The 12334-nt window shown below is 40.5% G+C and overlaps 1 protein-coding gene across 1 annotated transcript in view; it reads right to left on the minus strand.

Moving 5' to 3' along the window:
• LOC149197185 (uncharacterized) overlaps positions 1 to 12334 on the minus strand; it is a 109051-nt gene that overhangs the window by 42722 nt on the left and 53995 nt on the right. Inside the window, exon 2 of the mRNA XM_089403871.1 lies at positions 10013 to 10218. Within this exon, the coding sequence (XP_089259997.1) occupies positions 10013 to 10206 (194 nt within the window). The 5' untranslated portion in view covers positions 10207 to 10218. The remainder of the gene's footprint in view (positions 1 to 10012; positions 10219 to 12334) is intronic.

Consider the following 12334-nt stretch of genomic DNA (forward strand, 5'->3'; position numbering starts at 1 on the left):
TGAGACTTCTTCTCATGTGTCTCAAAGCCCTCTAGTTGTTCAATGTATACCTCTTCTTCTATCACTCCATTCAAAAATGTCGTTTTGACATCCATCTGATGAATCTCCCACCCCATCTGTGCTGCAAGAGATATCACGGTTCTAATAGATGTATAATTGGCTATCGGAGCGAAGGTCTCTTCGTAGTCAATTCCTTCCTTCTGAGCATACCCCTTAGCCACAAACCTGGCTTTGTATTTCTCAACACTGCCATCTGCAGCGTATTTGATCTTGTAGATCCATCTCGAACCTACCACTGATCTGTCTTGAGGCCTTGGCACTACCACCCAAACATCATTCACCATTATGGAGTTGTACTCCTCTACCATAGCATCCAGCCAAACCTGATGTTGAGCTGCCTCTTGAAAACTGGTGGGCTCCATATCCTAAGCTACTAATGCCTAATATCTTTTTGGTTGTTTTCACTCCCTCTTATTGTTCCTTGGCGCACCAATGAAGTCCTCTGGATCTCGCAGAATCTAACGAAGTTCCCTACTCGTTCTTTCTCTGCCAACAGGTTCTTCTGTTAGCTCCTCCTCATCCTGTGATTCTTCCTGACCTGAGGAAGAATTCTTTTCTTCCGTTGGTTGAAGAGGTTTGACCAACAGTTCCTCTTTTCACTACTCGGAAGGCATTTCTCGAGATTTTTTGAAATCTCTGTCCTCCATGAACTTCACATCTCGTCGAGCTACAACCTTCCTGCTCCTTGGAAGATAGATTCTGTATGCCTTAGTATTCTCGCTATATCCCACTAGATATCCTTTTTTTGCAATTTGATCCAACTTCTTCCTCTTTTCCTCGGGGTATGCGGCAATATGCTAAGCTCCCAAATATCTTGAAATGACTGACTTCAGGCGTCTTCCCTGTGAAGACTTTCTCTAGAGTAATCTTGCCCAATGTCCGATGAGGAGTTCTATTCTGAACTTAGACTTTTGCGTTGCATGCTTCTGCCAAAAATGGAATTTTAGCATATCCTGATCATACATCATGGCCCTAGTTGCTTCTACAATAGTCCTGTTCTTTCTTTCTGCTACCCCATTCTACTCCGGATTGTAAGGCGTTGTCCACTCTCTTCTGATGCCCTCCTTAGTGCAAAAATCAGTGAATTCCTTATTGACATACTCTCCACCATTATCTAAGCGCAAAACTTTTGTTTTCTTCCCTGTCAGATTCTCCACCAGAACCTTGAACTCCTTGAATCGACTGGAAAACCTCGTCCTTGGTTTTCAGAAAATAAATCCAAGTTTTCCTTGAGTGGTCATCAATGAAGGTGAGGAAGTACTCGGCAACATTAAGAGATTTAGTGGACATGGGTCCGCAGATATCTGAGTGTATCAATGCTAGTACACTCTTGGCCCTGTTTTTACTTCTAGGAAATGTTGCTTTGGCATACTTTCCTAGAGCACATCCTCTGCATACATCATCTCGTTCCATACTAAGATCCAGAACTCCTGTTACAGTGCTCCTAAGAATTCTAGGGACCCCATGGTGCAAATGTCCCATTCTTCTGTGCCATAGTTCATTCAAATTCTTGTCTCCATGACTGCCTATTAGTGCCATTGGTGATTCTAGATGTAGTTTGTACAACTTGTTACTTTTGATCCTGATCTACACTTTCTTTTTCCATCTCGGGTGTTTGACATACACGTTCTCCTTGATGAAGAAAACGTCATAGCCTTTGCCTTGAAGTTGCAACATGGAAAGTAAGTTCATCCCCAATCCCGGTACATGCAGCGCATTGGTAGCACGGAACCGCTCTCCCATTTCTGTTTGAAAAACTATGGTACCCTCCCCTACTGGAGTACACTTTGCCTTGTTCCCCATCGTGATCTGAAAGTTCACCTTCTCCTCCCGATAATCTAAGACACATTCTCAGATTCCTGTCATATGCCAAGAGGCTCCACTGTCTATATATCATACCTCTAATGATGTAGAGCTAGTCACACAAGCCACTTCTTCTTCCAGCCTGCAAGCCAACATAGAAAAATCGAAATCACTTTCTCTTGTGCAATTTTCTGAAAATCTGCGCGAGTCTCTTGACATAGATGCCTCCTCATTATGGACTCGACCCATAATTGTTTTTCCATTCCTGTCTCTGATTACTTGCTCTGATATCATGTGAAAATTCTATCACTGCAACAACTGATTTATTTTTCCTACTTATTTCCTAATAAGTTATTTATGAAAATCCTTCAGTAAATATTATAATAAATTATGTTGCAGATATCACACCATAATACAGAAACAAACACATGCACAATAATCAACACATCCACACAGATATTTTGGACAACAGTCCCTAGAAAAACCCAATGTTGGAGAATCGGTGCAGCAAGGGAGGATTTTATTATTCAGCAATTCTTCAGTACAACTGGGTGCCAAACTGGCTTACCCATAAGAGAGAAAATTCTCCAACACTTGTCCCAGTCTCAGCGTCAGACTAGTTGACCTTTGTGAAGCTCCCAGACCCTATGCGTCAGCATCTGCCTCTCTGCGTCAACTCCTGCCTCTCCGCGTCAGCACTGGGCCTCTCTGCGTCACCTACACAGGCCCTCCAATGACTGCGCAGTCTGTTGCCTCTGCGTATGCCTCTCCAACCTCGACGCTAGTCTTCTAGTGTTGTTCCCGACTCTCTGTTCTGTACTTGCTGCCTCCTGTTGCTCTCTAGACCACTTGTTCGAATTTCTCAGCTAACCCTCTCTAGAAATCGAACTGACTGGTCTCCCTCAATGTGTGTTCCAACTGACCCTCAAGCCTCTTCTTATACTTTTCTTGTTGGTCCTTCAACGGCCGAGATTAAATCTCTAGTCAATGGCTAAGATTAGATTTGGCTTGATCCATGACTTTTGGAACCTTCTAACCTAGTTTTATATTAATACCCATTAATATTTTACTTTTTCTAAGTTTAGACCTAGGAACTCCATTAAAAATATTAATTATTTCAATATCTCCCAAACCGGTTAGAATATGCCCAAACCATTTCTATGTCTTGGAGATCTCATGTGCTTTAGCCTCTCTACCAATTTTCAGGGCTAGAGCACATTCGATGCTACCACAAATCAACAGTAGAGACATTGCCAAGGAGATGTGAAATGCTTTGTCGACGCTATATCAGGGATCTTCCGAGCAGTAGAAGATGTACTTGGAGCAGAAGATGAGATCTATGTAGATGCAGAAGGGGAAACGCATTGATCCGTTCCTTACTAAACTTCAGGGAACCCGAGATGAGCTAGTAGTTGTGGGGTCAACACCTCAAGCTTCCGAGATTGTAAGACTAGCCCTAAATTCAGTATCTAAGGAGTGTCAAGCTTTTGTCCAGAGCATCCTATGTAAGGCGACTTTGCCAGACGTGGACGGAATGTGGGCAGCTCTTAAGCAAGAGGAGTTGAGGAGAGACTTGGTCAAGTGTAAACTTGACGGAAGCAGCAATAGTGGGACAAAACCCAAAGAGGAAGAAGAGAATGCAACCCTCACATCCAAGGGGCAGCAGGAGCAACAAAAGAAGAAGAAAGATGGTTCGAAGATCAAATTCTTCATGTGTGGTGAATTCGGTCACTACGCAACACAGTGTCCTCTCAAGAAGAAGGACAAAGATGAGAAGCATGATTCGAAGGTTGGAGCTGTGAAGATCGAGCAGGAGGAGTTCACCATGATAGCCTAGGAATCTCCAGGAGGGAGGTGGGGAGATCTAGAGTTGTAATTCGAAAGGAATGCAAATGGGCAAGATCCTTGAGGAGCCCACCTATCAGATCAATTCCTTGCTACGGGAGCCCAGATGAGAAGTAGCAGGATGGACCAGTGTCAGTTGGTGCAGAGGAGTGTCAAAGTGACAATTGCAGTGGCTAGGAGCCCCATAGACTGAGCAGTGTAGTTGGCACAGAGCAGAGGTCAGCAGCAGCGCAAAGGCTTCAAAGGGTCAACGTAGAGACTAGCAGTAGTCAAACTCCAGCAACGAGATGCATCATGCTGAACATCAATTCAGTAATTTGGGATGTTTTTCCATTGCTAATGTAGTAGCAGTAGAAGTTGGAGAAGGTTGCAATGTAGATGCGATATTGGCTATGGCAGTGCCAGCGTCAGCACGAAGGTAGAATTGAGAGGAAGTTGCAATACAGATGCAGTGTTGACAATGGTAGCGTCAACAGCAGTACAGATGCAACATTTGTGCAGTAGTTGGTGGACAGGATGCCAGACATCAGCAGCGCAGAAGGAGATGTTACAGAACAGAGTGATGCTTCAGCAGGGTGCATTGCTAGAGCACATTCCTCGCTAAGAGGGAGTGTTGATTTCTGGTAACATTGGATGTGCTCTAAGTCTCAAAATTTGCAGGGAGGCTTCGACACATGCATTCTCCACCCAAAAATCGTTTTGGGAAATTCCACCTGGAGACAGTTTTATTAAAATAATTAATTATTTTTAATGGGACTCTAAGTCTAAACTTAGGAAATTAAAATAATTAATGGGTATTAATCTAAATTGTGGGTGTAACTTCTAGAAGAAGACAAGGATCAAGCCAAAATGATCTAAGCCATTGATTAGAAGTTAATCTAGGTCGTTGGTTGTCCAACAGAAAGATATAAGAAGAGGCTTGAGGGGCACTTGGAGAACACATTGAAGGGAGATCAGAAAATTGAATTTCTAAAGTAGAGCAACTGTTGGAGAGAAATTCGAAGTGATCTTTTGTAGTGAGGGGCAGGAATAGTATCCGAAGGGAAATTTCCCTGGTTGGAGAGTACAAGGCAGAGAGGGCAGAACGGCGTCCAAAGAGGCTGACCCTGGCCCACGCAGAGCTGACACAGTGGCAGCGCAGAGCCTAGAGGGAGATCGAATTCCTGGTGAGGAAATCATGTTTCAGAAGCTGGGAACTGAAGCGTGAGACGGGAGGCTGAAAATCGAAGTTTCCAACCAGCAGAGGGTCTGAAGGAGGAGGAGCGCAGTCCCCAGCAGAGATGACGCAGAGACTGTGTGGGGTTGAAGCATTTCTACGCAGAGGCTGACGCAAAAGCGGCGCAGGACCTCTTCTCCAGTGAGATCAGTGTTGGATTCTTCCAGTGACAGGGTGAGAACATCTCACTATTCGTTTTGTCCAGTTTCTCTCTGTATCGAATAGCCAGTTGGGAATCCAACGAATTGTGCTCAAAAATTACTACTGCATAATAATAAAACCCTCAGTTGTTGCATCGGTTTTCCCACACTGGGTTTTTCCGGGGACATTTGTCCAAAAATAACTGTGTAGATGTGTTTTCTATTTCTTTCTTGTTCAGTTTCTTGTGTCCGCATTTTATTTAAATGGTGAAGGTTGCAGTGTATTAGTTTCGGTATTTATTGTAGACAGTAAATAACTTTGTTCAGTAATTAACAAATAGAAAAATCATAATCAATTGTTGCAGTAGAAATTTGGGCATCCGAATTTTCACAAGAACTTCTCTGAGAATCCGCACTTGCATCTTAGAAATATATGTTGAAATTCTCTTTGCAATTTATAGCGAAGTTACTCTTTTATTATATTGTGTCTTCCCTGAAATTCTACACACTCATTCTCTTAAATGATCCGACTTCTTAGTTAGTGTGGGTTTCTAAACTTCTCGGACCTTTTGGAATGTGAGCTTCTCGAAACTGGGTGTGGGTTTCTTCCTTGTGCTCAGATCTTTCGAAAAATGCTTCCCATCCTTTCAAGATGCCTCAGAATCTTAGTTCTATTAGCCCAAAAATGTCCTTCTTAAGTTGGGATCTTGATCTAACTGACATGTTCTTCAAGACAAATGCAGACATAACCTTTCACTGAGATACTTCAAAGATGTATAAGTGATCTTCACTTCAAGTTGCCTTTGATCATGACCTTAGCTTTGAAACCATGTTGAGAAATCCAAAGTGTGGCAGTTAATCGATTTCTCTTATTATGACATTATCTTGTGATGTTTCATTATTATTATTCTTTCATTCGATTTATCTTTTCTTTATCATCAAGACTAATGCCAAACAACAAATAGTAGAGGACACGAGATGTAGGCACGCAACTAGGGAAAAACCACACTCTAGGGGAAAACCCAGTCAAAAGTTTTCCTTCAATAGATTCAAAAACAAGATGAGACAACCAAGACCTTCACAACCTATACTAGAGACTCCCTCCATCAAGTCAACCTTGTGATTAGTATTGCATTCTTCAATGTGTTCTTCCTACCCTCGATCCTGTGATGACTGCCCCAAACTCAAATCTCGGTCCTGCAATGATCCGAGTTTCCTCACTGTAATATACCAAGTCTTCATTGTAATATTCGGACTTCATCACTGAGGTAGCACTGAACTTCTTCACTGCAATAGCACTGAGCTTCTACACTGTGATAGCACCGAACTGTAATCTGCACTTGCTTCAGAACTCATCACTCTTAAATTGATTGAACTTCTTTTCACTGTGGTATACCGAAATGAACCTTCTTCTAAGATTTACACCGAACCTATACTTGTGATTTCTGCACTAGTCTCTGAGATCCTACGAGTTCATCTCTCTGAAATCCGAGCTCCTTCACTATGTTTGATGTGAAGTTCTTAAGCTTGTATATATAGTTGTTTCAATGTGAAATAGGCCAACATGAGTTCTTGAAGAGATGTGACTTTATATTTTGGCCGACTTGTAGGCCAACGAGATGAAGAGGCTGACTTGATGGAGGAGTCTTTGACAAAACAACAATTGACTTTGACAACAACCTAAGCCTACAATGGAGGCTTGACCTATAACAATTGATCCAAGCATGAAACCCATGCTTTAACAAGCAATTAAAATAATAATAATATTTCTTTTGCTTTCTTTTGACAAATATATTTCATTTTGATTCAAGTACAATTATGAAGACCGAACCTAGTTACATTCTTCAACATTAAGAGTATATCCAACCATCAAAACTTTGTCAACCAAAAGGCTCCAAGACAAGAGAAAATGATCCAAACATCAAAATTCATTCCATACTCCAAAAATTTGTCCTCCAAAAAGAATAGCGAAAATCTCACAAGAGAGAATGATCCATCCAAGTGATGATGCTAAAATGAATTTACATCACTTGTATTAAACACTTCTAATGAGTTTGATTTAGCTAATTAGGCCTACATTAGCCCATAAAATAAAATAATGTACAAAATAACTAACTTTCGGTGACAAGCCCACCAAACTAGCTCATAAACAAAAGAATAAGCCTCTCAAGCGGTCAAATGATCAACAATAGATGTTATTGGGCCTTGTATGAGGCCTGATGAAGTCCATAGGTGCCATGATGCGAAATAGGACTCCCAAAAGTAGTGGACAAGGGGTTGGCCCCTTGTTCCTCAAATAGTGATCATGTGGTGCTCTCAATGGGTGTGGGGGCACACAAGTGTCCTACTGGGTCTCCAAACAAATCGAAGATGCTTGTAGACCATCTGAAAGAGCTCGGATGATGGTATAGGTGATGTCATATCATCATACAAGTCCCGGGTCATCTGCCAAGTGCATGGTACAACTGTGGGGTCGACTGGGCATGGTGAACCAGGTGCATCTTCCTCGTCCAATAGGTGAATCTCGAGCAATCTCTAAATGTCTCTGGGAATCCATAGAATGTTGTCTACTACTGTGGAGGCCCATGGATCTCTACACACATCCTACATGTGCCAATGTAGCCCTCCGGAGGGTTCGAACCCCATATAGGGGAACCAAACCCAAAAATGGAGACCATCTGCAATGCTGCATAAGATCCAATGCATCCCCTTACCTTCCAGTACAACAAGTCATTTAAAGAAATCGAGTTAAAGAGCTTACAAACCTTGGACGAAAGGTGGGCACTTCGTAATGGCATGCCCTTCCATAGTGGGCTTTGGCATGTGCTAATGTCTCCAAGTTCCAAGGGGGGTTAACCAAGTACCCTATTAGGTGGTTTCTACTTTTAAAGGGGGCAGTATGTCCAAGGTACATCCTTCAAATGGTGGTGGCATGTGATAAAGAGATGAATGGAATAGGGAATGAAAGGGGCAATCTTAGGCCACGTGTTGGGGTACAAGGGTAGGTAACAAAGGGAAGCCCACACTTGGGTATATAATGTAGAGAAGGGAGCAATCATGGTACATGAATTACCCAGGCCTTAATTTTTCCATCCTTCTTCATATGCCTTTTGCCTTTTATGATTTTCTTTGATTAACTACTTGGGGCTCAAGGGATAAGAGCATGATGTGTGAGGTATAGCAGTGGATATCCCCCTTTATGGTAGGGCGATCATTGCCCACCAGGAACTGGGACAATCATGGGTTCCTGAATGATAAAGGAGGCTCATATAGGGCCTATAGGAACCAGGGTGATGGCCATGAGAATGGGGTAGAGCTCATGCATTAGCTTTTGCCCACGTGCTAAATGTGTTTGTCCCAGTGATTTTTTGCATTTTGTTGTACATTTTCCTATTGAATGTGGCCAATTATGCTTTTACTTATTCTTTTCAGCTGCATCAACCTCTAAGGCATCATTTCAGGCCCAACCCAAGGTGTGGGCAAGGGAAAGGGGAGGCTAACCCTATGTGGACCCAGCGGAGAAATATGGACCCAGGTGGGAAAAATGATGAATGGGGTTATAATATATGGAAGGAGATTGATATATGTGGATGAGGGGAGCGGGACCACACAACCAAAATTAGGGTTTCCCATGTAGTAACATCCGTAAAGCCCAAAGGTCAATAAAAGAGATCCCATGGGACTAGGACCCAAGGGTAACATCCAAAAGAGGTCAAGGGGACAAAAGCACAGACCTATCCCACTCTTTCTACCGAACCCCCCCATTAATCCATGCCTAGAAGTTTCCATGATAAGTAAACTACAATACTCAATTACCAAATGACAAGGCATACCTTTAGGTTTAGGAGGCTCACCTTCAAACATACAATCATGACAGATGGGTGAGGGACCACATAGCTAGCTTAGGTGGCGGAGAAATGGCACAACGAACTAGTTGGTGGCTGCAAGGGGCTGCTAGTTGCTGGCTAAAGACCATCTTGGAGAAAAATTTCTCCTAGGGATATCACCCACAAAAAGGTGGGTAACACTTACTAAAGTAGGAATCCACCTAAGCAATGATATTGCCTTCTCTTCCTAATGAAGCATGATTGAATTCACCTTGACAAATAGAGTAATCAACTCATGTACCTTGCCAAAAAAAAACTGATATTTTCTCTTTTTAAAAGATAATCTTTTAGAAGTGTTTATTGGAAATGTTGTGACATTAAAATAGATTATTATTGTTATTTATTAAAATACTCCACCATGTTTATTTATTCTTGTTGGATATGTGTTATACTCTAAGCACGACTAGGCCCACACACGATTCGTTGTGTTGGATGTGGCAGGGGGGTCAATGGGCGGTGGTACCTCCCCCCATGTAGGGTTTAAGTGACAGTGCCTCCAAAAAATAAATTGGGGTGGTTTTTGCATCCGTTTTTCGTGATTTTCAACACACACTTTTCACTTTCAGGGATTTCGTGGCACATGGTGGTTCAGTCCATGGTTTTGTAATTCTGGTTAAGGAACTACAGTGGTATTCTAATCCAAATTTAATGGATTGGGGGTTTATGGATGCTGCAGGATATAAATATTGTATTGTTATATTGTAAGGAGATAATATACTGAAAAATATTTCTGGTTTTTCCAGTTTCCCAACGTAATATCTTTATGTTAAATATATGTGTGCCATTGCATAAATTCCGTTTTTTATTAAGCATCTATTTGCGACAATTGATTGTACAGGGTTAAAACCAACAATTCTGACAGAATATGGATTTAAAATCTAGTATCATCTTATCTGTGTACTGTACCAAAATTCACTTCTTTGAGCACATATAAAAGTATATTTTTGTTAAAACAGATTACTTCTGCCCCTTTGTCACCAGTATCTTAGATGCATACATTTTATCATATAAGAATCTGAATAGGTTTGCTAGTATGAATACTGTCTTAGAAAAGCACATACCTTCGATCCACATTAGAAGTTGATTCTTGATTCTTTTCCCTTGTCATATGGCATGTTACAGTTCGTTTACAACCAGATAGTAAAGGTCTACAAGAAGATGTTCTTATCCTGGTAGATAACCCATGAGCCACTGATATGGGAGTTAAAACAAACATGGATGGTGATGATGACAGTAAGTTACTAGCATGGGCCATTGCATTACCAACCTACAAAAGGACAAATAAAACTTTCAGTATTTCATGTTTTTATTGGAATAAACCTTAATTCATCCAATTTTATGGAGTAATTGGTGCATCAACATCAATGTTAGCTGTCTGCAAATTTACAAGCATCAGTTCTCTGAACACATTACTATGAAGATAGTCAGCGTTCCTACATATCATGAAACTCAAGCTTCAATTAGCAAACAATTTTATGAAATAGTCAATTTTTTAACATGTATAATCCTATTATTCTGCTTTGAGTTATGGATCATAATTTATTGCAAGTATTTACATTTCAAATGCATCGAACCTTGACAGTTTCATTCTTGATAAAATGATCAAGGACTTGCAGAATATTTCAAAATCCACAACTTTAATTTTCCTACGATGAAGTCAAGTGGCCACAAAAACTTGTGCCTTTCAAAAGGGAAGTGATTTTCACTGGAGCACCTTTTGAACTATTCTCGCAGTTCTCAGGAATCTCATGTCTCAGTCTGACTGCATATCTACAATGTATAATCCTTTACAGGTTCAGTAAATCCATAGATAATTAATTTATTATAAATAGATAGATAGGTAGATATAGATATCATTTATTTCCAGTTTGTTAATTTCTGATGTTTGGATTGCAGCATAAAGGGCAAGCAGTGTTCATAGCCATACAGTAGTACTAGTTCTTGAGCAACTGTGTTTCTAATCCTTTCAAGCAGATTGTGGGTCCTTACTGCAAAGGTGGAACCAGAAAGAAACCACAATAAATTTAATGCGCTTTGTGTTCACACAAGTTAGTGATACTTGACGCAGTGTTTTCATTCAACATCTGCACAAATCGACTGTATAACTTCAATTTGATTTCTGTACCACACAATCACAGATATTTTTGAACTTGACATCAAAATAAAAATAAAAAAACTAAGAAATTCAAAATGCATGAAATAGATTTACCCATATTGTAGAGAAAAGACGATGGCCTGGTAAGTGAATCCTGATTGTTTGAGATCAGAATAACTGTTATAATATTATTTCAGTCTTCAACATGCATGAAATAGATTTACCCATATTTTAGAGAAAAGACGATGGCCTGGTAAGTGAATCCTGATTGTTTGAGATCAGAATAACTGTTATAATATTATTTCAGTCTTCAACGGCAAGAGATCCAAACTCTGATGACACTCAAGGACTGATCTAAGAATTTGATGTACTTGGGTTGGTAAATGTTAAGTCTCAGGGTTTGGTTCTGGTTGTGAAATGGGTGATTAGGGCTATTACTGGGAATGTAACCAAGGTTACTTGGGAGCGGGAGTGGAAGCGGGGAGCGGGAGTGGGAAGCGACATTTTCAAAAGCACCCGGTTCGGGAGCGAAATTTCATATAATATATAATTTTATATATTTCGATTCATATATGTCAACAAAAGCATGTAGAATGATGAATTAGATATAAAAAAACATAAAAACTTGGATTGAAGCATATAACATCAATCATCTAGGAGTTATAATCTTCATCAACCATGTCCACAAGTTAGTAACATACAACATATCAAATCTCATGATTCATCAATCTTAAAGTTTCAACCTTTCAAAATCCAATATATAACATTATTTATCATTGATCACTAATGTTGTAACTTGTACTTGTAAGTTGTAACCATTACCATTACCAAGTAACCAAACCATAACAAAGAATATATAACATGAAATGAAATGTTTCAACTTTCAGCTTTCACAAAGCATCATATTCATAATTCATTACCAATGAGTTATAAATCCCAACTTCAAATTTCAAACTTAAACTGTCATATATTGTTTACAAAAAATACCATAATAAATACCAAAGAGTCAATGTTATAAAAAGTACTAGATGTGGAGGTTTGCCATTACACCAAAACCCGCAGGTGTTGGTAAACATTACAAGCCAGTAACTAGGATCCCCAGGGTGGAAATTACGGATTCTATAGAGGTGCGGTGATTCTTCCAACACCCCCCCTCAAATGCAACTCGGGGGAATCGAACCTGGGTCCAAGCTCTGATACCATGTGGAGGTTTGCCGTTACACCAAAACCCGCAGGTGTTGGTAAACATTACAAGCCAGTAACTAGGATCCCTAGGGTGGAAATTACG

The sequence above is a fragment of the Pinus tabuliformis genome, chromosome 2_2, assembly GCF_031772625.1.
Source record: "Pinus tabuliformis cultivar Carrire ecotype Pingquan chromosome 2_2, CPIR1, whole genome shotgun sequence".
Taxonomy (NCBI): domain Eukaryota; kingdom Viridiplantae; phylum Streptophyta; class Pinopsida; order Pinales; family Pinaceae; genus Pinus; species Pinus tabuliformis.